The 24,588-nt window shown below is 46.9% G+C and overlaps 1 protein-coding gene across 1 annotated transcript; it reads right to left on the reverse strand.

Annotated features, from left to right (window-relative positions):
- Positions 1-7,718: 7,718 nt before the first annotated feature.
- LOC118371176 (importin subunit alpha-4-like) lies at positions 7,719-24,199 on the reverse strand. The gene is made up of 17 exons (XM_052522239.1): positions 24,014-24,199; positions 19,014-19,058; positions 16,200-16,289; positions 15,543-15,572; positions 15,360-15,412; positions 15,167-15,262; positions 14,462-14,547; positions 14,256-14,342; positions 13,949-14,118; positions 11,470-11,514; positions 9,970-10,101; positions 9,490-9,618; positions 9,195-9,299; positions 9,009-9,081; positions 8,588-8,749; positions 8,400-8,494; positions 7,719-8,328 (listed from the first exon to the last, which is right to left on the reverse strand). The coding sequence occupies exons 1-17, from the start codon at positions 24,080-24,082 to the stop codon at positions 8,230-8,232; spliced, it is 1,566 nt and encodes a 521-aa protein (XP_052378199.1). The 5' UTR covers positions 24,083-24,199; the 3' UTR covers positions 7,719-8,229.
- Positions 24,200-24,588: the final 389 nt, after the last annotated feature.

Genomic DNA, 24,588 nt, shown 5'->3' on the forward strand with positions numbered 1-24,588 from the left:
TTTAAGAAAGCTGCATGCAAACACATGAAAATAAGTAGATGTTATCTCCTTATTTGGTTGACTGTTCAGTGGCATTCAGCTCTGCTTGTAGGACCATCCTTTTCAGCACAGAGGTGTAATGGCAAGCAACTGGATCACAAACCAACAGGACAAAGAGGAATCAGGACCTTGCTGAATACATTTGAAGGTCTTTGATGCTTGACTGATCTGCTCCACTCATTGGACTATTAAGGGAAAGCTTGGATGGACTCCAAACAAGAGATCTGCAGAAACCGCCAACCTTCATAAAAAAAAAAACAATATCCTGTCTGTCATGGGCCTGGCCCTGTGCAGACAGTCTCACATGCATACATCCAAAGTGGTTCTAGTGGGCAATGAAGTCCATCCCTCCACTGTCTTCAGAAGGGTGACCCCCATCATGGCCTTCAATGTTGGCTCGTTGGAGCTGGACTCTGGCCCGGAGCTTACTGTGTGGGACATAGGGGGATACGCAAGCCCTGGAAAGACCACATGGAGGGCTGCGATGCCCTACTGTTGGAGTAGACTGGGGGAGGCATTGGGGAGACTGCTTGGGGATGAAAGGGTGCGGGTCTCCCTTGGTGTTGGTTAGTAAGATGGAGCTCGCTGAGGCCATGGGGCTCCAGGAAGTGATGGATGGATGGACTGGAGCCGTCCTGGGACATAGACTGGGAGATACAGATGCCCTGGGCTCACTGGCCACACTCAGAGACTGCTGAGGGGTAACACACACACACGGATATGAAACATATTCACAAATACACAGTGCAAACTGATCAATAGACGAGGCACGGATGCCCATACGGTTTGGGTTAAATGCAAAAGACATTTCGGTTGACATTTCAGTTGTGCAACTGACTAAGTATCCTCTTGCCCTTTCACACACATGTAAAAGGGTTGGCACACAACCAATATGAGGATGTGAAGCTTTTCATAAGCATAATGTGTTCCTATGACTATAACTATCTCCATGCCTCAGAATGTATCAGGCCAGTAAGTTATTTTAATATAGAACCAGTTGTGACATTCACTCTAAAGGAAACTGTTAAAATGGGACTCGAGAATTGTCAGAGAAGATTGGAATGAAATAGCTACTTATCAAAAGGACAAAAAAATCCAATGGGATTATCCACCCTTTTTTACACTCATTGTAACAATTATACATTAAACAAATCTCCTCACCGCAATGTCAATTGAGTGCCACTAATTTGTAACATTTACAGAAGATGCAGTACCCCTCTACACCACAATGTGGTCTCAACCCTGCTGGGTAATGTAGGTTGGATCAATGGTTACTACTGATTTACGTATTGACACTGCCAGTCTGAAGGGACTGGTGACATACAATGACTTTAAAATAAAACCTTTAGTCGTACTTTCAGTAAAGCTTATGATTATTGATTGGTATTTTACATCGGGTATATTTCTCTAGGTACCATGGCCAGCAACTCAAACACATACATGCGAGCATACACATTCACTTAGTCTCTTAAGACTCAGTCGCTCTCCCCTTTTTTCCCCCAGACACACACGCCTTGATTTTAGTGTACAAATCAGAACACTTGCAGCGGTGAGGATCCAACGGCTAACAGGAAGTTTATTTTGGTTAGGATCAGTAATACAGAGACCATGTCCTGAGGGTGAGATGGGAGGAAGTGATATCATAATGCCATTATTGGTTAGCAGAATATGGCATTGATGGGTTTGCTTGTGGTGAATGTAGGTATGGGTGGATATGTCATAATGGGTTACAATGCTCAGCCCATAGAATTAGGAATTAGAATATTAATAGGATCTCTATGGCTCAGCCAATAAAATAGGAGTAGAACCATCACTACAGCAGAGAGCAGCATTGACTAATCCCATGGCAGACTCCAGTAATTAGGGAGACATCACACACACACACCTATTTCAGATGTGCCAACAGCTTCTAGCATTTTTTTGTTGTTCACAATACATCTGAGAAAAAACTTGTTTGTTTCGTAGAAATGAAAAACAAAAAAGGCACAATGTCAATGAATTTCAACTCATTCTCAATTTTTTAATATGCACAAGAGTTGAAAGTATCAATGAGCCACCTTAAAGAGAAGAATTCAATCAAAATGTATAAAAAAGATATAAACATTGGAGGCCAAAACGCAGTCTGTTGCTATTTCTCTCTATTCTCTTATTTAAAACAACTTTTCTCCGGCAAGTAAAAATCTTGCAAGTAACATAAGCTTGTATCGTTTTCCGATACAAGACAAAGAAATTGTAATTCTTTAAAGTGGCTCGGTCCGTCTAGGCGGATAGTTCATGACTGTACACCCCCCCCCCAAGGTTTTGTTCATTAGCAATAAACTAGACCCTTTCCCACCTCATCCCCTAATCCAAGCCCACTCCTGCCTCCCCACACCCACTGTCTATCAGTAGTTAGCAGCGTAATGGCCCATTCAAACACACAGCTGCAAAAGAGTATTATGCCTTGTGGTGGCAGCGTAGCAACTTATTTGACCATCTACAGTAGTGACCAGATGACCGGACCTACTTTCCGTGGGTGAGACTTCACCTAGAAATGCCTCATTGCTACTGCTGCCAGGCTTCCATTGAAAATAACAACTTCCCTGCTTTTGCTGTGCACTGTTTGAACAGGTCATAAACATAGGAAAACAAGTCCAGACCAGAGACCTAGGTCCTGGAGACCAACTGGGACGGCTCTGGGATGGTAAAATGACAGTCAGTCCCTGCAGATAGACAAGCAGGTTCATCAGCATGTCATCACAATACATATGAATGTTTAAAAATAAAGACAAAACTAAAAAAACTTTAAAAATTGACCACCCCATCCGTCCGTCTTTGATAGTATGTAGGTTATCGTTCTGCAGAGCGAGTCCAGTTCCAACAATGACTTGTCAGCTGCAGCAGCTTTGTACAGGCATTATGGAAATATATATTTGTATATTTTCAAGAGACTGGTTTAAGAGATACACATTGCATTTTGTACAATTATTCAGGTTGTTGATGTGACAAAATAAAATAAAAACCACAAAAAAAATTAAGTTCTGAAAAGGTCAGAGGTCGTGTTCTATCCTCAGTCCGGTCTTCAGTATCTGTCTCTTTCCGCAGGAAGAGAGAAAAAAACTACCTCTCAGACGTGTGCATAAAACGAAATTATAAAATTAAAAATGGTGCAAATCTGGAAGCTCCACAGCCTGGACCAGAACAAGCCAAGTAGATCTTTTTCAATTTCAACATAAAGTACATTTTTAAAAGAATGGGAGAATTTAAAAAGAGAAACCCCCAAAAAATCCCAGATTTGGCAAATGGTCTGTGCAAGCCGGAATCCTTGGTACGTCAATACCCCCCCATTGAAGTAGACATTTAAAATGGGTAAGGGTTATGTTTAAGATTAGGGTTAAGGGTACGCAGGTCCCAAGGATCCCAGATAGCACTGAGCATTTCCAAATATAGGTTTGTTTGAGTTTGACTGTTCTGGTGTTGAAGAATTCAGGTGATATTCACCTGTCAACTACTTTGTTGGATATCCCAACAGAGACATCACTACCCGCCCTTCCACAGGACGTGACATCACTTGTGCAGCAGGATTTAATGTCCTCTGGGGAACAGGGCTACAGTAGAGATATTCCATTACAATACCCGGAGGTATTTTCCTCTAACTTCAGGTTGCTTTTTTATTTTGCTCTCCCCTGAATTAGAGCAAAATTGCAAAACAATTGTATACTTCTTTATGTACGAGTTTTGCGGTATAAGTATATTTTGTACACATTTCCGTTTTGTTTATAGATACATACAAATCAATAATTCCACTTAAGAGAAGTGAAAAGGTGAAAAAAAGAAAAAGGAATCAAATGTTTCAGTCAGTCACAGAATCCTCTTCCTGCATAAAGCCCGCCCTATCCTGTCCTAAGTCTTTGGGAAGGGGGGTGGAGTCTGTGGCTATTCTCTGCTTAGCTCTAGGGTTAACGTCTTCAATTGAGGGGCACTGGGGTGCTCGGCTATCACTACAGAGAGACTGAATGTGACAGTGAGGGGGGGTCTGACTGTCCTGTGTCTGTCTGCACACGCATGCCTGGCTGTGTGTGTGTGCGCACGCACCTGGCTGTGTGTGTGCGCGCGCACGAGTGTGTGTCTGGCTGTGTGACTGACTGACTGATTGTGGGAGCGTGACTGAACGTGGGAGTGTGTGTGCGACTGTGTGACTGACTGACTGTGTGTGACTGTCTGTCTGTCTGTCTGTCTGTCTGTCTGTCTGTCTGTCTGTCTGTCTGTCTGTCTGTCTGTCTGTCTGTGAGACTGTCTGTGTGCGTGTGCGTGTGTGTGTGTGCGCGTGTGTGACTTTCTGTGTGTGTGCGTGTGACTGTCTGACTGCGAATGTGTGTGACTGACTGCGAATGTGGGAGCGTGTGTGTCTGTGAGACAGTCTGTGTGTCTCTGTGTGTGACAGTCTGTGTGTCTATGTGTGTGACAGTCTGTGTGTCTCTGTGTGTGACAGTCTGTGTGTCTCTGTGTGTCTCTGTGTGTGACAGTCTGTGTGCGTCTGTGAGTGACAGTCTGTGTGTCTGTGTGTGACAGTCTGTGTGCGTCTGTGTGTGACAGTCTGTGTGTCTCTGTGTGTGACAGTCTGTGTGTCTCTGTGTGTGACAGTCTGTGTGTCTCTGTGTGTGACAGTCTGTGTGCGTCTGTGTGTGACAGTCTGTGTGTGTCTGTGAGTGACAGTCTGTGTGTGTCTGAGTGTGACTGTCTGTCTGTGCGACTGTCTGTCTGTGCGTGCGACTGTCTGTCTGTGCGTGCGACTGTCTGTCTGTGCGTGCGACTGTCTGTCTGTGCGTGCGACTGTCTGTCTGTGCGTGCGACTGTCTGTCTGTGCGTGCGACTGTCTGTGCGTGAGTGTGACTGTGTGTGCGTGCGTGCGCATGACTGTCTGTGTGCGTGACTTACTGACACTGTGTGTGCGCGACTGTCTGCGTGTGGGTGCGCGCGACTGTCTGCGCTTGCGACTGTCTGCGCGCGTGTGTGTGCGCGCGCGACTGTCTGCGCTTGTGTTTATGCGCGCGCGACTGTCTGCGCGCGACTGTCTGCGCGTGTGTTTATGCGCGCGCGACTGTCTGCGCGTGTGTTTATGCGCGCGCGACTGTCTGCGCGCGTGTGTGTGCGCGCGCGCGCGCAACTGTCTGCGCGCGTGTGTGTGCGCGCGCGCGCACTGTCTGCGCGCGTGTGTGTGCGCGCGCGCAACTGTCTGCGCGCGTGTGTGAGCGCGCGCAACTGTCTGCGCGCGTGTGTGCGCGCGCGCAACTGTCTGCGCGCGTGTGTGCGCGCGCAACTGTCTGCGCGCGTGTGTGTGCGCGCAACTGTCTGCGCGCGTGTGTGTGCGCGCGCAACTGTCTGCGCGCGTGTGTGTGTGCGCGCAACTGTCTGCGCGCGTGTGTGTGTGCGCGCAACTGTCTGCGCGCGTGTGTGTGTGTGTGTGTGTGTGTGTGTGTGTGTGTGTGTGTGTGTGTGTGTGTGTGTGCGCAACTGTCTGCGTATGGGTGCGCGTGACAGTCTGCGCGTGTGCGCGGCACGACTGTCTGCGCGTGTGTGTGTGCGAGTGAGCGACTATCTGTGCGTGTGCGTGCGACTGTCTGCGCGTGTGTGCGCGCGTGTGTCTGCTGTCTGCGCGTGTGTGTGCGCGCGTGTGTCTGCTGTCTGCGCGCGTGTGTGTGCGCGCAACTGTCTGCGTATGGGTGCGCGTGACAGTCTGCGCGTGTGTGTGCACGCGACTGTCTGCGCGTGTGCGCGGCACGACTGTCTGCGCGCGTGTGTGTGTGCGAGTGAGCGACTATCTGTGCGTGTGACTGTCTGCGCGCGCGTGTGTGCGCGCGTGTGTCTGCTGTCTGCGCGTGTGTACGACTGTCTGCGCGTGTGTGCGCGCGTGTGTCTGCTGTCTGCGCGTGCGTGCACGTGTGTGACTGACTGACTGTGCGTGCGTGCACGTGTGTGACTGACTGACTGTGCGTGCGCGTGTGTGACTGACTGACTGTGCGTGCGTGCGCGTGTGTGACTGACTGACTGTGCGTGCGTGCGCGTGTGTGACTGACTGACTGTGCGTGCGTGCACGTGTGTGACTGACTGTGTGCGTGCGCGTGTGTGACTGACTGTGTGCGCGCGCGTGTGTGTGTGACTGACTGTGCGCGCGCGTGTGTGTGTGACTGACTGTGCGCGCGCGTGTGTGACTGACTGTGCGCGCGTGTGACTGACTGTGCGCGCGTGTGACTGACTGTGCGCGCGTGTGACTGACTGTGCGCGCGTGTGACTGACTGTGCGCGCGTGTGTGTGACTGACTGTGCGCGCGTGTGTGTGACTGACTGTGTGCGCGCGTGTGTGTGTGACTGACTGTGCGCGCGCGCGTGTGTGTGACTGACTGTGCGTGCGTGCGCGTGTGTGTGACTGACTGTGCGCGCGCGCGTGTGTGTGACTGACTGTGCGTGCGTGCGCGTGTGTGACTGACTGTGCGTGCGTGCGCGTGTGTGACTGACTGTGCGTGCGTGCGCGTGTGTGACTGACTGTGCGTGCGTGCGCGTGTGTGACTGACTGTGCGTGCGTGCGCGTGTGTGACTGACTGTGCGTGCGTGCGCGTGTGTGACTGACTGTGCGTGCGTGCGCGTGTGTGACTGACTGTGCGTGCGTGCGCGTGTGTGTGACTGACTGTGCGTGCGTGCGCGTGTGTGACTGACTGTGCGTGCGTGCGCGTGTGTGACTGACTGTGCGTGCGTGCGCGTGTGTGACTGACTGTGCGTGCGTGCGCGTGTGTGACTGACTGTGCGTGCGTGCGCGTGTGTGACTGACTGACTGTGCGTGCGCGTGTGTGACTGACTGTGCGTGCGTGCGCGTGTGTGACTGACTGTGCGTGCGTGCGCGTGTGTGACTGACTGTGCGTGCGTGCGCGTGTGTGACTGACTGTGCGTGCGTGCGCGTGTGTGACTGACTGTGCGTGCGTGCGCGTGTGTGACTGACTGTGCGTGCGTGCGCGTGTGTGACTGACTGTGCGTGCGCGTGTGTGACTGACTGTGCGTGCGCGTGTGTGACTGACTGTGTGTAAGTTTGTGTGTGTGTGTGCGACCGACGACATGTGTGAGTGTGTGTGTCTCTGTCTGACAATGTGTGTGCACGTGCGTGCGCGACTGACGACGTGCGTGACTGACGACGTGCGTGCGTGCGTGACTGACGACGTGCGTGCGTGCGTGACTGACGACGTGCGTGCGTGCGTGACTGACGACGCGCGCGTGCGTGACTGACGACGCGTGCGTGCGTGCGTGCGTGACTGACGACGCGGCGCGTGCGTGACTGACGACGTGCGTGCGTGACTGACGACGCGGCGTGCGCGAGTGACGACGTGCGCGACTGACGACGCGTGCGTCCGTGACTGACGACGTGCGTGACTGACGACGTGCGTGCGTGACTGACGACGTGCGTGCGTGACTGACGACGTGCGTGCGTGACTGACGACGTGCGTGCGTGACTGACGACGTGCGTGCGCGAGTGACGACGTGCGCGACTGACGACGTGCGTGCGTGACTGACGACGTGCGTGCGCGACTGACGACGTGCGTGCGTGACTGACGACGTGCGTGCGTGACTGACGACGTGCGTGCGTGACTGACGACGTGCGTGCGTGACTGACGACGTGCGGGACAATGAGAATCCAAGGACAATCCAGAGGTGAAGCACAAAACGAACCCGCAAACAAACATCAGTATCCTTTCCCCATCTGTGATATATTGGCTTCTAAAACAAGTCTGCACAAATTCTTCAAGTGTCTTCAACTGTGTTTTTGTGCGTGAGTACGTGTAGATCAGGATATTTGGCAATTCAGAAATATTGCCCCAACAGGCTTTTTCTTCTGTCCATATGATTTTCACATGACATTTCAAAGCATCGGCTACGACTGCCTGAGATCAGATTGTATTGGTGCTGGATGAATTACCTGGACCCGTCTGGGTTACCAGGTTGTGATGAATAGTGGTAGTTGTTAGGGATCCTTCAGTACAGAGGTGGAGTATTGTAGCGGTGGTGGCGGTGGGTGAATCCTTCAATTGCAAGATGGGTGACCATGTTGAAGTAATAGCAGGTGTGTACAATCCTTCTGTAGCAAGTTGCCAGTTTGGTGGAGAGATAGGTGGATGAATGTCTGAGGTGGGTTTGACAGTACCCCTGCTGCTTGATGGACCGGCTCCTAGAACTTGAACTCCTTCGTCTGCAGGTTGGAGGCGGGGTCAAAGTTGAAGGTCCCCCCTTGGGTGGCTTCAGGAATTAAACTGGGATCCTCATCAATCTGAGGGAGAAAGAAGAAAGGTAAGAGGCGTGAGTGTGTGTGTGTGTGTGTGTGTCTGTTTTATAACTCACATCGTCGCCTGAGAAGTACTGGTCGATGATCTCGAAGGCTAATTTGTAGATGTCCTCATTCTCATGTTGCTGCAGATTTTCTATCTTCTCCAGACCTTAGAGCAGAGCAGTGGAGGCGCAGTCAGACAACAGAAACTTTCCCCTCACACACCTTCAGCCATGATGACAATATACACACACACACACACCTCCAGACTCCTCTATGATCTCAGCAATGGTGCTGGCCTCATCCCCGGCCATGATAAGGACGTTCTTGAGGCCGTCTAGGACCACCTGAACCACTTGGGAGTCCTTCACTGACAGCAGGCTGCAGAATGGGGGAATCACATTCTGCTGCACCAGGTACTCCACCTACACATCACCATATCAGAAAATACAGAACTGAATACAGCAGAAAGAATTTCTGACAAATAGCTCCTGACACGTGTGATTGTATCAGGTTCAGTCACTGGATGCCTACTAGTTCATAAACTCACTGGTATGAATGCTCCAGCTACAGAGGCCCTAGCCTGACAGTGCTAGCCTCGTACCTGCCTCTTGTACCTCTGTCCAAGTCAATAGTCTGGCTGATATGGAGGTTGCAGTTTGTGTGTGTGTGTGTGTTACTTTCCTGGTCTTTCCTGCCGCTGATGGTGAGGTTGCTGATGGCCCATGCTGCCTCCTTCTGAGTGCCAAAGTCCCCCTGCAGACACACAGGCTGTCAGCACTACAGAACAACTCAGCACACAGCAATGACAGAAATATCATCTCTCGCACAGACAAACGCACACACCAACCACACACCACGGCTCTCACCTTGGCCAGTTGGTGGATGATCAAGGGGACGAGTCCTGCGTCGATCACTGCCTGAACCTGCTGCTGGTTCCCAGCCGTGATATTGGACAAGAACCACACTGCTTCCTGTAAACGAACCAATCACATGCGGTTATGCCAGAACACTTTCTGTTAACAGTCTAGTCACACGCAGTCAAACCAAACAACTTCTTAATGGCAGGACAATCATAGAAAAGCCTTGACATAAGCGCCCTCCCTCCTCCCCGTTTCCCTGGACTTTCCCGTTCCCTCTCCTAGGAGTGTGTGCGTGTTCTACCTTGTTGATCTTTTCTTTGGGGTGTGTGAGCAGGTTGGGGAAGTGGGAGAGGACGTCACAGTTGAGCACCACCTGTGTCTGCTCGTCTGTCCCAGTCACAATATTCCCCACCGCCCTCAGAGCAGCTGTCTGCAGGAAGTGACATCACCGCAAGTCAACACCCACAATGTCAGCGTTTCAGAAAATGCATAGAACACCCTGAATGTATTACTTATAAAAATGCATATTTTCCTCCCTCCCTTGAAATAAAATCACTGAGCTTTTCCTGAACATATGGCACCATTTTTCTGCAAAAACTCCTACCCATAGTGATCAGTAGATCCAAGATTTGTTGCTTTAATCAATCCAATCTTAGTAAATCAGTGGTTTTTTCTTCTTCCAGATAGGAAGGAGGTAGGAAATTATGCATTTTATAAGTACACCACACCAAAGTTTGTTACAGTCTTCTAAAAATCACAATGTTATCAGTTGACGCCTTACCTGAACTTTGACCTCCTGGTGGCTGAGCAAGGGGACAAGGAAGGGGACCACGCCAGAGTCTATTACCATCTGAATCTGCTCGTTCCCACCGTCTGTCAGGTAGGACAGAGCCCACACCGTGTCCACAAGGATCTACAAACACACCGTGTAAACCAAGGAGTCCAATAAGTGTTGTTCACAAAAGGAGCTGAGTATGTAGGGCTTAACACGAGGATGTCAAACTTATGGCAAACCGTTCATTTAGTTGTAATAAACGTGCAGGGCTTTCAGAAAGCACACCCCTGGACTGTTCCCACATTTTGTTGTTACAGCCCAAATGTAAAATGTATTACATTGACATTTGTCACTGGCCTACACACACAACAATACCCCATAATGTCAAAGTGCAATTAACTTATTCAAAACATTTACAAATTAATAAAAATTAAAAGCTGAAATGTCCTCAGTCAATACGTATTCAACCCCTTTGTTATGGCAAGCCTAAATAAGTTCAGGAGTAAAAACTTGCTTAACAAGTCACATAAGTTGCATGGACTCATTCCGTGTGCAATAATAGTGTTTAATGTGACTACCTCATCTCCGTACCCAACACATACAATTATCTGTAAGGTCCCTTAGTAGAGCAGGGAATTTCAAACACATATTCAATCACAAAGGCCAGAGAGGTTTTCCAATGCCTCACAAAGAATATTGGTAGATGGGTAAAAAAATAAAAGCAGACATTGAATATCTCGTTGAGCATTATGAAGTTATCAATACACCCAGTCACTACAAAGATACAGGCGTCCTAACTCAGTTGCCGGAGAGGAAGGAAAATCGCTCAGGGATTTCACCATGAGGCCAATGGTGACTTTAAAACAGTTACAGAGTTTAATGGCTGTGATAGGAGAAAACTGAGGATGGATCAACAACATTGTAGTGAGTGGCCGAGTTACAGTTTTGACCTAAATCTACTTAAAAATCTATGTCAAGAACTGAAAATGGTTATCTAGCAATGATCAACAATCAATTTGACAGGGCTTGAAGAATTCTGAAAAAAAAAAAAAATTATATATATATATATATATATATAAAAAAAAATAAAAAATGGGCAAAAGTTGCACAATCCAGGTGTGGAAAGCTCTTAGAGACATACCCAGAAAGACACACACCTGTATTGGCTGCCAAAGCTGCTTCTACAAAGTATTGACTACCTATGTTAATGAGATATATTCCTGCATTTCATTTTCAATAAATGTGCAAAGATGTCTAAACTTTTTTTTCACTTTGTCATTATGGGCTATTGTGATGTCATTATGGGGTGTTGTGATGTCATTATGGGGTGTTGTGATGTCATTATGGGGTGTTGTGATGTCATTATGGGGTGTTGTGTGTAGATGGGTGAGAAAAATTTTTTCAAAAGAGTATTTAATCCATTTTGAATTCAGGCTGTATCAACACAATGTGGAATAGATCAAAGGGTGTGAATACTTTGAAGGGACTGTATGCGCTCATACTTACATTTATATCTGTGTGGTATATAAGAACACACAGCGCTGGGAGAAGCTGGGAAAGAGACAAAAAACAAGTGGAGAGAGGAGTGTCAAAAGCAGAAATGTGGCCATGTAAAGGCATGTAGTAAAACATCCCCCCTAGTTATATGTGATGTCTGACTAGCTGGAGAGAGCACCACTATAACTCTACTCACAAATTAGAATACCTAATGGCACTGGAGATGACTGACGTTTTTACAGGCTCCTAAACAATTATGCCATTTTGTGTGCTTTTTCACATTGTTTGTAACTTATTTTGTACATAATGTTGCTGCTACCATCTCTTACAACTGAAACGAGCTTCTGGATATCAGAACAGCGATTACTCACCTCGAACAGGACAAAGATTTTTTTCTTTAATGAGTATGACATGAAGGATATACTGTTTCTCCCGGACCAGGCCCAAATCCCCTTCATTCGCATGAAGAAAAATACATAATACAGGGGGCGCAGATCCGGGTGCCTTGTGAGAATTTGTTGGCGTGTGGGTGACCCGCCTCTACTATCTGTTCTTTTGGTCAACGTGCAATCACTGGAGAATAAACTGAATGAGCTCCGTTCGAGACTATCCTACCAATATCTTATGTTGTTTGACTGAGTCGTGGCTGAACGACGACATGGATAATATAGAGCTGGGTGGGTTTTCCGTGCACCGGCAGGACTGAACAGCTACGTCCGGTAAGACGAGGGGTGGTGGTGTGTGTCTTATGTCTCAATAATAACTGGTGCGCGATGTCTCGAGGTATTGCTTATCTCATTATAAGCTGCAGATTACACTATATTTTTCGGAGCCGTCATTTACCACCACAAACCGATGCTGGCACTAAGAACGCACTCAACGTGCTGTGTAAGGCCATAAGCAAACAACAAAATGCTCATCCAGAAGCGGCGCTCCCAGTTGCCTGGGACTTTAACACAGGAAAACGTAAAATAGATTTTACTTCATTTCTACCAGCATGTTACATGTGCAACCAGAGGGGGGAAAAAACCTAGACCACCTTTACTACACAGAGACGCATACAAAGCTTTCCCTCACCCTCCATTTGGCATATCTGACCATAATTATATCCTCCTGATTCCTGCTTACAAGCAAAAACTAAAGCAGGAAGTACCAGTGACTCGCTCAATACGGACGTGGTCAGACGACGTGGATGCTACACTACAGGACTGTTTTGCCAGCGCATACTGTAATATGTTCTGGGACTCATCCAATGGCATTGAGTACACCACCTCAGTCATCGTTCTCATCAATAAGAGAGACTGTACGTACATAAGCCATGGATTACAGGCAACATCCGCACCGAGCTAAGGGCCAGAGCTGCCGCTTTCAAGGAGCCAGACGCTTATATAAGAAATCCGGCCCTCAGACGCGCCAGCAAACAGGCAAAGCATCAATACAGGACAAAGATTGAATCCTACTACACTGGCTCTGACGCTCGTCGGAAGTGACAGGGCTTGCAAACTCTTACGGACAACAAATGGAAACCCAGCTGCGAGCTGCCCAGTGACACGAGAGTACCAGACAGGCTAAATACCTTTTATGCTTGCATCGAGGTAAGCAACACTGAAGCATACATGAGAGCACCAGCTGTGTGAGAATGCTGTTCATTGACTACAGCTCAGCATTCAACACCATAGTGCCCTCCAAGCTCATCACTAAGCTAAGGACCCTGGGACTAAACACCTCCCTCTGCAACTGGATCCTGGACTTCCTGACATTACCTGGGGGCGGCACAAGGCTAGGCAACAACACATCCGCCACACTGATCCTCAACACAGGTGGCCCTCAGGGGTGCGTGCTTAGTCCCTTCCTGTACTCCCTGGGTCACCCACGACTGCATGGCCAAGAACGACTCCAACACCATCATTAAGTCTGCTGACAACACAATTGGTAGGCCTCATCACCAACAACAATAAGACAGCCTATAGGGAGGTCAGAGATCTGGCAGTGTGGTGCCAGGACAACAACCTCTCCCCCAACGTAGTCAAGACAAAGGAGCTGATCGTGGACTACAGGAAAAGGAGTGCCGAACATGCCCCCATTCACATCGACGGGTCTGTAGTCAAGCGGGTGAAAAGTTTAAAGTTCCTTGGTGTCCACATCACCAACAAACTATTATTGTCCAAACACACAAAGACAGTCGTGAAGAGGGCACAACAATGCCCTTTCCCCCTAAGGAGACTGAAGAGATTTGGCATGGGTCCCCAGAACCTCAAATTGTACAGCTGCACCATTGAGAGCATCCTGACCGGTAGCATCACCGCCTGGTTTGGCAACCTCTTGGCACCTACAGTGGGTGCCAAACCAGGCGGCAAGCGGTGCCAGAGAGCCAAGTCTAGGACCAAAAGGCTCCTTAACAGCTTCTACCCCCAAGCGATAAGACCGCTGAACAATTGAACAAATGGCCACCCAGACTATTTGCATTTTGATCAGAACACACACGTACCTCCTGTACTGTCTCCATGGGGGGCGGTGGGTCCTTGTTGCGGCAGAGGTTGACAATGACCCAGGTGACATTACGGAGGAAGGTGATGGGGATGGAGGGGTTAATGAAGGACAGCAGGGGCTTGACCACGCCCAGGGAGATGACGTAATCTCTGCACTGTGGCCCGTCGCCTGGAGAAGGAGCATCACAGGTCAAAGGCCATCATTGGGGCACCAGTTTTTCCTGGTCCGGTCACATGGTTAGTCATTACAGAAGAAACACAAAATCATAACTTTAATGATGTGTTAACTGTATCAGCCATACTCGCCTATGATGTTGCCTAACGCCCACACGGCCTGTTCACACACATTGTGATGGGGAGAGTGGAGCAGACGCAGGAACAGGGGAACAGCATCTGTACATGAGTACAAACACCGTCAGGAATTGACAATTTAACACACACAAAGATAAACATTAGCGAAGCCCAGACAGTCAGAATAACAGCGGAGCAGAATGACCGCAGGGTGAACTTACTGGACTTGACCACAGCCTGGGTCTGTTGTGACGTGCCAGACGCTATGTTGGTCAGGGCCCAGGCTGCCTCAAACTGAAGAGACGGACTGGAGGAGAGAAAGGAGGGGGGAGAGTGAGAAAGATCATTCTAGGGCTTCCATTAACATGAACGCATCTTTCTCCTAACCCTGCCCTTGCTTCTTCCTCCTCTTCAGTCCACACAAACACACACAATGTGTGTGTAAACAATGGTGTGTTTGGTTGCAGTGCCCTCTGTGCTCCAGGAATTTCAGTGTCTGTCTGAGAGACTGCAGCAGTCGCCATGACAGCTGTGCATCCGCAGCTCATCGCTATAGTAACCCTCCAACCCCTGCGCCCTCCTGTACTGACTCCTGGATGTGTGCGCACATCTGTCCCCTTCATGACCACAAGGTCCTGTGTGTGTTTGTGTTTGGCCCTGAACACAACGAGGTCCTGGGAATGGGGGAAATCCAGAGGACAGGAATGCTCTTTTATTTGGATTGGCACCGGACGGCAGAGACAACAGACCACCCTGTGCCTCGCACACACACAAAGCAGCATGCGCGCACACACACACACACTAGTAGCCCCTCTACATCATGTATCCTAGCCAGTCTTCAGTAATTCCAGTAAAAAATGTACAAACAGTGCATTAGTAGAGACCATCCAGGGGAGGACATTGGGTTAACGCATCAGCAGACTCACTTGTCGTCTCTCTCCAGACATTTGACTAAGATGGGCAGGATGCCAGACTTTATCAAGTCATCAATGGGAGGGTTTCTGTCACTGGAGAGGAGTTTTCTGACACACACAAAAACAGGAAAAGTCATGTTTCAATCATGGAATACAAAACAGGGCGAGAGGTTCAAAACTGAGAAGAGGTCTCACACACACTTACCTGGCAGCCTGTACAGCACTAAGCTGGACCACAGAATTATCACTGGTGGCGTTCTTCAGAGAGACAGAGAACAAGTTACAGCACCACACTCTCACAGGACGAGGGAGAGAATGAGAGGGAGAACAAACGGCACCGAAGGAGATAGGAGTTTATCACTTCTTTGTACATAAAGTTGAGCCTTACCTGTAAGATGGCCTCTAGTGTGACGTTTTGCTGCAAAGAGTGGGAAGGGATGGAACACAATCAGTACCAAGTTACAGATCAACAACAACATGGGGGATGGGGATACAATTCACATTAACATCTGGCTACTTCACACTGATCGGTCAACATGTCATTGATACACACAGTCTGTCCCTCTCAGTCTCGCTCCACACGCCAGTGTTTTCACAGTGCTGTGTTGGCTGGCTGGTTGAGGCTGAATGAGCTCACAGGCTGAGAATGCCATTCTACTCCATCATAACCCTACATCACCTGGTAGCAGCTAGGTCAGGTCAGGCCCTATTCCTCATCTCATTAGCTCAATGACAGGGCTCCAGTCAGCAGGGTGACAAGGCTTTGAGCACGATACATTATACAAACCCTAGAGAAGCCATGGGGGCATTGGAGAGACCAGGGGGGCTTAAGGACACATGTCTAGATTACAACATCATACATAGAAATATATTGTATAGAGCTGACCATGTCCAATGCCAGTAGCTCTTCGGGAGGAATGGCAACACCTGCCCTGTCCAAACAGACAGAAATCTACTGCCTAGATTCTCTATCTGGAACAAGTCTCTCATCCTACTGCAATGGCAAATGGGTCGCTAAAGTGGAACACACAGACATCCCACATACCCCTTTGAAGTCGGAGTCGAAGTCAGAGTCCTCCAGACTGTCCTCCTGTGGGACATTCCTCTTCTTCAGGAGATGTTCGTCTCGTTTGTTCTGACGGAAGAGAGGGGAGGGACAAGAGAACAAAACACTGATGAATATTCAAATACGCGACAGAGTAGCAGTGCAAACTCCTACAGCAAACTTCTTGTGACTGTGAGATAGATATAGGTTGAAAAACAGCTGGCCCTCGCATCCCTAGAATGTGTGTGTACTGGTGTATGTTGGGGTCATCTCTGGAACCTTTGTCCCCTGTACGGAGAGACTAAGTACAAACCCGGTGTTGTTATGGGGGATGTCCCCTATAGTTACTAAACATTACGGAGACACACTAATCAAAACACCCCAATTAAAAAACACACAAAAAACAAAGGCATACACTCCTAGAAAGTTGAGGAGCAGGCACAGTGAGACACACCCATATTGGTGTTGAATAGAGCGTGGAAAAGACAGACACAGCCGGTCGGCATGTGAGTCAGTGGTAGGGAGGGAGGGAGGAGAATCCCTTGGCCTACATTCCAGTGTGTGCTGCAGTGCTGGGCCGTGCGTCACTGCTGGTGACGAACCATCCCAGTGCTGCTCTCTGCTCTGGCATAATGGAATGTGCAGCCAGACTACAGCAGCACACTAACTCGGCTCTTTCTTTTTCGCTCTCACTGAATTAGGCCCTAAACTAGTTTCTAGCCATGTCTCCCTCTTTTCCTCAATGGTAACTTAGCAACGACTACAGGCGATTGTTTTAACCTCAGAGAAAGAAAGAAAACGTGTGAAGAGGAAGGAGAGTGAGGAGTGTGTCAAAGCCCTAGGGGGTTTTACGGAGGAAGAAATAGTTAGGGGAGGGGAAAGTAAGATTCAAAGCCATGACCAGGGGACTCGTGTCAGAGAGATCACCAAGTCAACATGAGAGCAGCGAATTGTTGGATGTATGAGTGACAGGGATACCTGCCAATCACCGGAGAGGAGAAGAGAAACCCTTCAGTCTCTTGCTCTTTACAACACAGGTCTGCACAATATGGGCACATCATTTAACAGTCTTTTTTAAAGAAAACATTGTGACTGCGATTTTGATCAAAACACTTGGGTGAACTGTTGGAATCATAAAAAAAAATTGGTATTCCGATTCTATGGTTGGCATTGTGTGGCATGACAACTAATAACAAAGACAGGTAGAGTAGAAGTTGTGACAGGGTAGGACACAAAGTGTTGGTCAAAGTTTCCCAGGGGACCCTTATTATATTATACATGGCGTTGCACATGTCAATATTGCAATTTCGATTAAAATTTGATTCATTGTGCATCCCTATTACAAAGGTGTAAGTAAATGCATGACAACCATACTAATTGGGTGTATTGTAGCCATTACACGGTTCCGATTTAGGCATCCACATCAAACAGGCAAGCACAGCGAGCACCTCAGGATAGATTACATCTGGATATTCTTGTAAATCTCTGCTAATCTCCATGGACTGCCATCTAATCTAGGTTTCAGCATCCTGATGATGTAGTCTGTTAATGATCACCAAGTCTGGATAGTACAGTGACATTACATAGGTATGCAGATCAAGGCGAAGGGCATGTGGAGGGACGGTACACCGTATATTTGGAAATAGCCACGGGATGGTTTTTCAATACCATTGAAACTATTCCTTGGATTTTTTGTTTTTACACACTTGCATATTTGTAGCTACTTTTTAAGTGAATACCTACAATCAACTTGTGCAATATGATAGGAGATCATGAAGAAAGCAATCTTCTTTTCCCCCGGTCACATCATTTTTCATTATGAAGCTTACCGGTAGTACCCGTTCACGTGGTGTTTGTTTACAAGCACACCACAATGAGAGACCGGAGCCTTGTGACTCACTCGCTGTTATGCAGCACGAGCCAGGTGATCTAGTTACAGTGTGGAATTCACAACTAGCCCAGTTAGCCCTGTTATATATCTGATAACTGTATAAAATGTGCTAAATGCCCTACAGTTTTGCATTTGGTGTGCTAATTTAGTAGCTAGTTAGCTATCTAGCTAAGTGGTTAGCTTCTTCCAAAATCAAGCTTCGCTTGCTGATAACGGCAGAGAATCCCCTCCTGGATCAAGAGCCCTGCTGTCTAGTATTTGTTTTGTGCATCCAGCAAACTGGGTAGATTTTTTTTGTTACTTGTATAACTGGGATGACTGTCCTGAAAATAGTTTAGGTCAGACTGTATAAAATGTTTGCAAAGCGCTAGTTAGCATTTTCAATGGGATTTTACATGTACTTGTTAGCATTGCTAACTTGCAAATTAAAAAGGCTAAGTGGGGGGTTGAAAATTGCGCCCTTTGTGTTCAGTTATAACCAAATATACATGTACGGCACAAGGTCAGTGTGACAATCTGGATACCGCCCATGCCTAGAGGGAGCAGCTGAATGACAAAGGCAATTTCTACCTGCAGCAAATCACCGCAGTGGGCCAAACAAAGAAACCTAACTACTTAGTTTTCAGTTATGGAAAAGGGGAGAAGGCAGTTTACAGGGATCAGAGGCCAATCCAGAGAGGTGAAATATCATGTTGTTTGGGTCATGGTCAGAAAATGAGGGGGTCAAATTGGGGTTAGTGCCCCAATAGAGTAACGAATACCAAGTCTGTGTCAAGACACAGGGTGAGAAAGGAACAGCCCGTCTATACTATAGATGTGTGTGTGTGTGGTAAGCAGGGAGGTCAATATTAATATAGGGAGCCGTGAAAGTACGCCTACAAATTGTGCATCACCAAAATGTAAAATTAGGCTTCTTCTCTCACCTTCCTCAGCTCGACTGTCACGTCATTTCGATGTCTTCTCATAGTCTGGAACACAAACACACAGGGAGCAATATGAGACAGACACGATAATTCACCGATAACACATTTTAAAAACACAACATCCCTCTCTGGACTTCTTAAATGGCACAATTTGCTTTTGGAAGCAGCATGAAAACATACTAGAAAGTAATATAGGTATAGGTCAGAACATAGGAATTGAGGGGTAAAATATGTATAATATATAAGCAATAGGCTAAAAAAGCACAAGTTAAACACACCACTTGATATCGTAATGGTTCAGGTTAATCAATGTGTGTTTGTGTAATGGTAATGTGTTCTTAGTCCACTCATGACTGTGAGCTGGTCTCAGATCTTGTGACTGTGCACTGCGGTTCATATTGCCATCCTAAATAGCCCCTTACATCACGTGGGCCAGTCACATCCATGACCCTGTCTGGAGAGGCTGAGGAGCAGAGAACCAGAGGGATACCCCTCTCCTTTCTCTAACAACGTAACATTGACCCAGCCAAAGCACCAGTCTCTCTCAGAGCACCTGTCTCACCTAGATCAGCAGAGGGCAAGAATGGGTCTGTGCAGGCTTTTGTTATAGCCAAGCACTAACACACCGGATTCAGATTGAAGACCATGATTAACAGATACAGGCTCTCAGAAAGTATTCACACCCCTGGACTTTTCCACATGGCTGAATTTAGATTTTTATTTACAAAATAACTTGAAATGAAAAGCTGAAATGTCTTGAATCAAGTATTCAACCCCTTGGTTATGGTAAGCCTAAATAAGTTCAGAAGTAAAAACGTGCTTAACAAGTCACATAAGTTGCATGGACTCACTGTGCGCAATAGTGTTTAACATTGGTTTTGTATGACAACCTCATCTCTGTACCCCACACATACAGATAATTTTACGGTCCCTCAGCCGAGCAGTGAATTTCAAACACTGATTCAACCACAAAGACCAGGGAGGTTTTCCAATGCCTAGGTCACCTATCGGTAGATGGGGAGGAAAAAAAATAAAGGCAACATTGAATATCCATTTGAGCATGGTGAAGTTATGAATTACACTTTGGATGGTGTTTCAAAACACCCAGTCACAACAAAGACACAGGTGTCCTTCCTAACTCAGTTGCCGGAGAGTAAGGAAACTACACAGAGTTCACCACAAGGCCAATCATGACTTTAAAACAGTTGCAGAGTTTAATGGCTGTGATAAGCAAAAACTGAGAACGGATCAACAACATTGTACAGTGCATTCGGAAATTCTTCAGACCCCTTTACTTTTTCCACATTTTGTTACGTTACAGCCTTATTCTAAATCTCATCAACTCTACACACAATACCCCATAATGACAAAGCGAAAAGAGGTTTTTAGAAATGTTTGCACATTTAAACTGAAATACCTTATTTACCTAAGTATTTCAGACCCTTTGCTATGACACTTGAAATTGAGCTCAGGTGCATCCTGTTTCCATTGATCATCTTTGAGATGTTTCTATAACTTTATTGGAGTCCACCGGTGGTAAATTGTCTATATAAGGTCCCACAGTTGACAGTGCATGTTGTCCATAGAGCTCCGAGACAGGATTGAAGGTCCACTCCATCACTCTTAAATGGAAGAAGTTTGGAACCACCAAGACTGTGCAATCGGGGGAAAGGGGTCTTGGTCAGGGAGATGAACAAAAACCCAATGGTCACTGACAGTGCTCCAGAGTTCCTATGCGGAGAATCTTCCAGAAGGACAACCATCTCTGCTGCACTCCACCAATCAGGCCTTTATGGTCGAGTGGTCAGGCGGAAGCCACTCCTCGGTAAAAAAAAAAAGGCACATGACAGCCCACTTGATGTTTGCCAAAAAGACTCTCAGAACATAAGAAACGAGATTCTCTGGTCTGATGAAAGAAACCAAGATTGAACTCTTTGGTTTGAATGGCAAGCGTCACGTCTGGAGGAAACCTGGCACCATCCCAACGGTGAAACATGGTCGTGGCAGCATCATGCTGTGGGGATGTTTTTCAGCGGCAGGGACTGGGAGACTAGTTAGGATCAAAGGGAAGATGACAAGAGAAAACCTGCTCCAGAACGCTCGGCAAGGACTAGGGAGTTTAGAATGGAAAGAACCAGAATAGAGCTAAGCACAGGCAAAATCCTAGAGGAAAACCAGGTTCAGTCTGCTTTCCAACAGACACATGGAGACAAATTCATTTTTCAGCAGGACAATAACCTAAATCACAAAGCCAAATATACATTGGAGTTGATTACCAAGATGACATTGAATGTTCCTGAGTGGCCTCGTTAAATGTTTTCAAAAATGTTTTCACTGTCATCATGGGGTATTGTGTGTAGATGGGCGAGAAAAAAATATATTTCATCCCTTTTTAATTCAGGCTGTAACAAAATTTGGAAGAAGTCAAGGGGTATGAATAGTTTCTGAAGGCACTGGACATATATTAGGCTGTAGTCTAAACATAGCTTGACCGGTGAGCAGTGTCCTGAGCCAACAGTGAGTGTTACTCCTGGATATGGTGTACTGGGGTGAACATTATGGCACAGAACACTGACTGAGCAAGTTCAAACCCGTTAGAATTTACAGAGAAAAACAGATATCTGATAAGTAATGCTCATGGCTCAACCATAAGCTGGGCTGCATCTCACATGATATCCCATAAGGCTGTTCATCGAGAGACTGTTGAACAGAGAAATTGGTCAAAATAGTCCCTTCTGCTGGTGCAGTTTCAGATCATCCTAGTGGTTAAGGTCAGGATTAGGTAACCTCATCCTAGATCTGTGGTTATGAGCAAGTTCAACCTAGATCAAACACCAATGATTGATTTTCCCAGTACTCACCATACTGAGGTACTATAGGAGTGGGTGCCAGACTGTTTCTGTATTCAACTAAGCTACATTGTTGCCTTGCCAAGACAACAGCACTTTGGCCAGAGCAGAAACATGCAGACTACCATTCATATAGCAATAGCTACAGTATTCATACTCAGTAGCCTATTTGTAAAGTCTAGCAGAAACACTTAACTTAAATTCTGAAGGGGGGAGGATGATGCATTTCTTTACCAATCCTAAAAACCATTGCAGGAACACATAACTCCCAGGTCGTAGATCAGTGCTGCTTAGGGGCTTCTTCTACCTCCTGGCCCCTCTAGAGGGCCATAGATCGGGTTGTACCTCCAATAAGAACCCAAGCCAGACCTCCAGGATGCCCGAAATAGCCCCAGTGGCGCACGTGGTCATGTCTGTCATAGTAGCCATGTGTTTGTCACGTTGGCTCTCAGCTTCAAAACAACAACCTATGAGACAGGTCCACTTCCCATGGTTTTAGATGGCTCCCAAAGACAATCAACTCCAATTCAACAATTACTCAGAAAACACATTTATTCATACATACAGTGGGGGTATCCCAAAGATGACTATTTGTGCAACTCTGTAAAGACAGAAATGTGTGTGTTATTGTCGAAGATGGCACGGCTATCCACTAGCAATGCATGAGGTCAGCATGCCATAGTTTTTAATAATACCACTAGCATCGGCTGAAAACAATGACAGCTTTCGTGACGATGACTACTCAGCCACGAGATACCGAACGATACAGATAACAAGCCATTGATGGTGGAAGCGGCAAGTAAACAGATTCAGCAATTAACAACATCATCACCTAGTTAGCTAGATACATAAGAATATTTGCTGCACATGCCGTTGTTCAAATTACAATTTGATCTGGCTAGCTTGCTAGTTCACAGTTCATTACGACAGGATGATTCCGACCTTGCCTGACAGACTGATACCTCAGATTAATGCCATACATTTGTTTGGAAAATTTAATCTCACAAGTTTTAGAATTTAATCTCACAAGCTTTAGAAGCCAGAATGTTGAGTACAATTATATTTTAATGTACTGCAACAGTTGACTGTGCTGTTGATCCTCTTGTTTACACTGAGCTGCACTGGGATCGGAAGGTCATCAAGGTTATATTAAGACACCGCAGAGCAGACCCAAGATATAAGATGTACTTCAATGCAGGGATGGGATATACCACCATACATTTTACCTTTACCCAAAATTATACATTGAAAAGGTTGAAATACTGCTGTTTTCCCCCGAAAAACTGGCCATTCCATCCTCACGCTAGCTCCCAGTAGCCAAAGCAGCCATTATGGAATGGCACATGGCATTGAACAACAAAGGAGCGGATTGGCTGACGCTGCCATTCCAAAATGGTTGCTGTGGCTACTGCTATGACAATGAGGACGGAAATGGAAGTTTTCTGGAAAAACTTGCAGTATTTCAATCTTCTCCATGTATCATTTTCGATCAAGGAAAACGTGGAGTACAGTGGTATATCCCATCCCCTACATTGATGTACGTTCTCCGAGCCATATCTCGCACCTGCTTAAGCCGTATCTCCCTGATTGCGTTCCGACCCCAGTGTAGGTCAATGTAAACAAGCGTAACTGCAGGTTCGCAATCGGTCTAATTATGGTTGGAAATGGGTGCTAGCAAAAAATACAAGTTATCAAGGGGGTCTAATTAGCTAATAGATAGCCAACCCAGCTAGATTAGCTAGTTATCGACATATACTCTAGCTACTCTGGATTATGCTAGTTGGGCTGTCAACTCTGTTAGTCTGCTTTCAAAACCGGTGGTACGATAGTTAGGTAACGTTAATCAGCTAACGTTAGTTACCTAGGCTAGAGCTTTTCGTTGTCGGTGAAACAGGCTGACATTTCAAACTATTTGATGGAGAATAAGGGCCGTAAACCACGCCCGTTCGTTATGATGACGAATGAACGGAGGATATTCCGGATAAACTCAGCACACAACAGCAGGCTGGCGGCGAATAGCTAGCTAACTTAGTTAACTAGCCAGGCTTCATCAAAAGATTGGTAGACAAGGCCGGGGAAGATAGCCGGTGTCTTAAAATAAAATCCTACACGGATCATTGTCTAAACCACCCTATCCAAGTGCACTCCTACCTCGACATCGCGTCCCTTGTTTTTGAAGCTCTTGATACGGTGGTTATCCAAGCCGGCGTTTTCTGCCATGGCTGCTTGCTGGTTCAGAGTACTCCGGCGTTCGTGATCTCCAGTGAAAGACAGAGCAACTACGCGAAGGAGTACAGCGAGTGGGCGGCTACGGCAGCAGAGAGGGAGGAGCTCGGAGACCGGTTGTCCTATTTTTGATGGACTCCCTGACGTCGCACAGAGACAGATGCTATGTTGACGTGCCAGTCGGAACTAGGAAACTCGGAAATGTCCGACATGGTAACTGGTTGTGCTCATACACGTGTCGCGTTCAACGAAAATTGCAAGTCGGAAATATCCGAGTTTCCAAGTTCCGACTGGAATTTGAACGCGGCAAAAGCATCACCAACATAGAGATCGTTCGTCACCATACTTCTCCGGTGCGGTATGTGTGGTTAATCACGTTACATTTTGTGATACAATTTTTTAAAGGGGAACATTTTAAATATGCACCACGAACTAACCCTACACTTAGAGTGCTTTCGGGAAATATTCAGACCCCTTTACTTCTTCCACATGTTATTACA

This window comes from Oncorhynchus keta, chromosome 7 (assembly GCF_023373465.1).
Source record: "Oncorhynchus keta strain PuntledgeMale-10-30-2019 chromosome 7, Oket_V2, whole genome shotgun sequence".
Classification (NCBI taxonomy): Eukaryota; Metazoa; Chordata; class Actinopteri; order Salmoniformes; family Salmonidae; genus Oncorhynchus; species Oncorhynchus keta.

Coding starts and splice junctions, on each gene's coding strand:
- LOC118371176 (XM_052522239.1), bottom strand. CDS start 24,082: ATGGCAGAAAACGCCGGCTTGGATAACCACCGTATCAAGAGCTTCAAA. Junction 19,059..24,013: donor ACAAGGGACGCGATGTCGAG/GTAGGAGTGCAC, acceptor TTTGTGTTCCAG/ACTATGAGAAGACATCGAAA. Junction 11,515..13,948: donor CCATGGAGACAGTACAGGAG/GTACGTGTGTGT, acceptor TCTCTTTCCCAG/CTTCTCCCAGCGCTGTGTGT.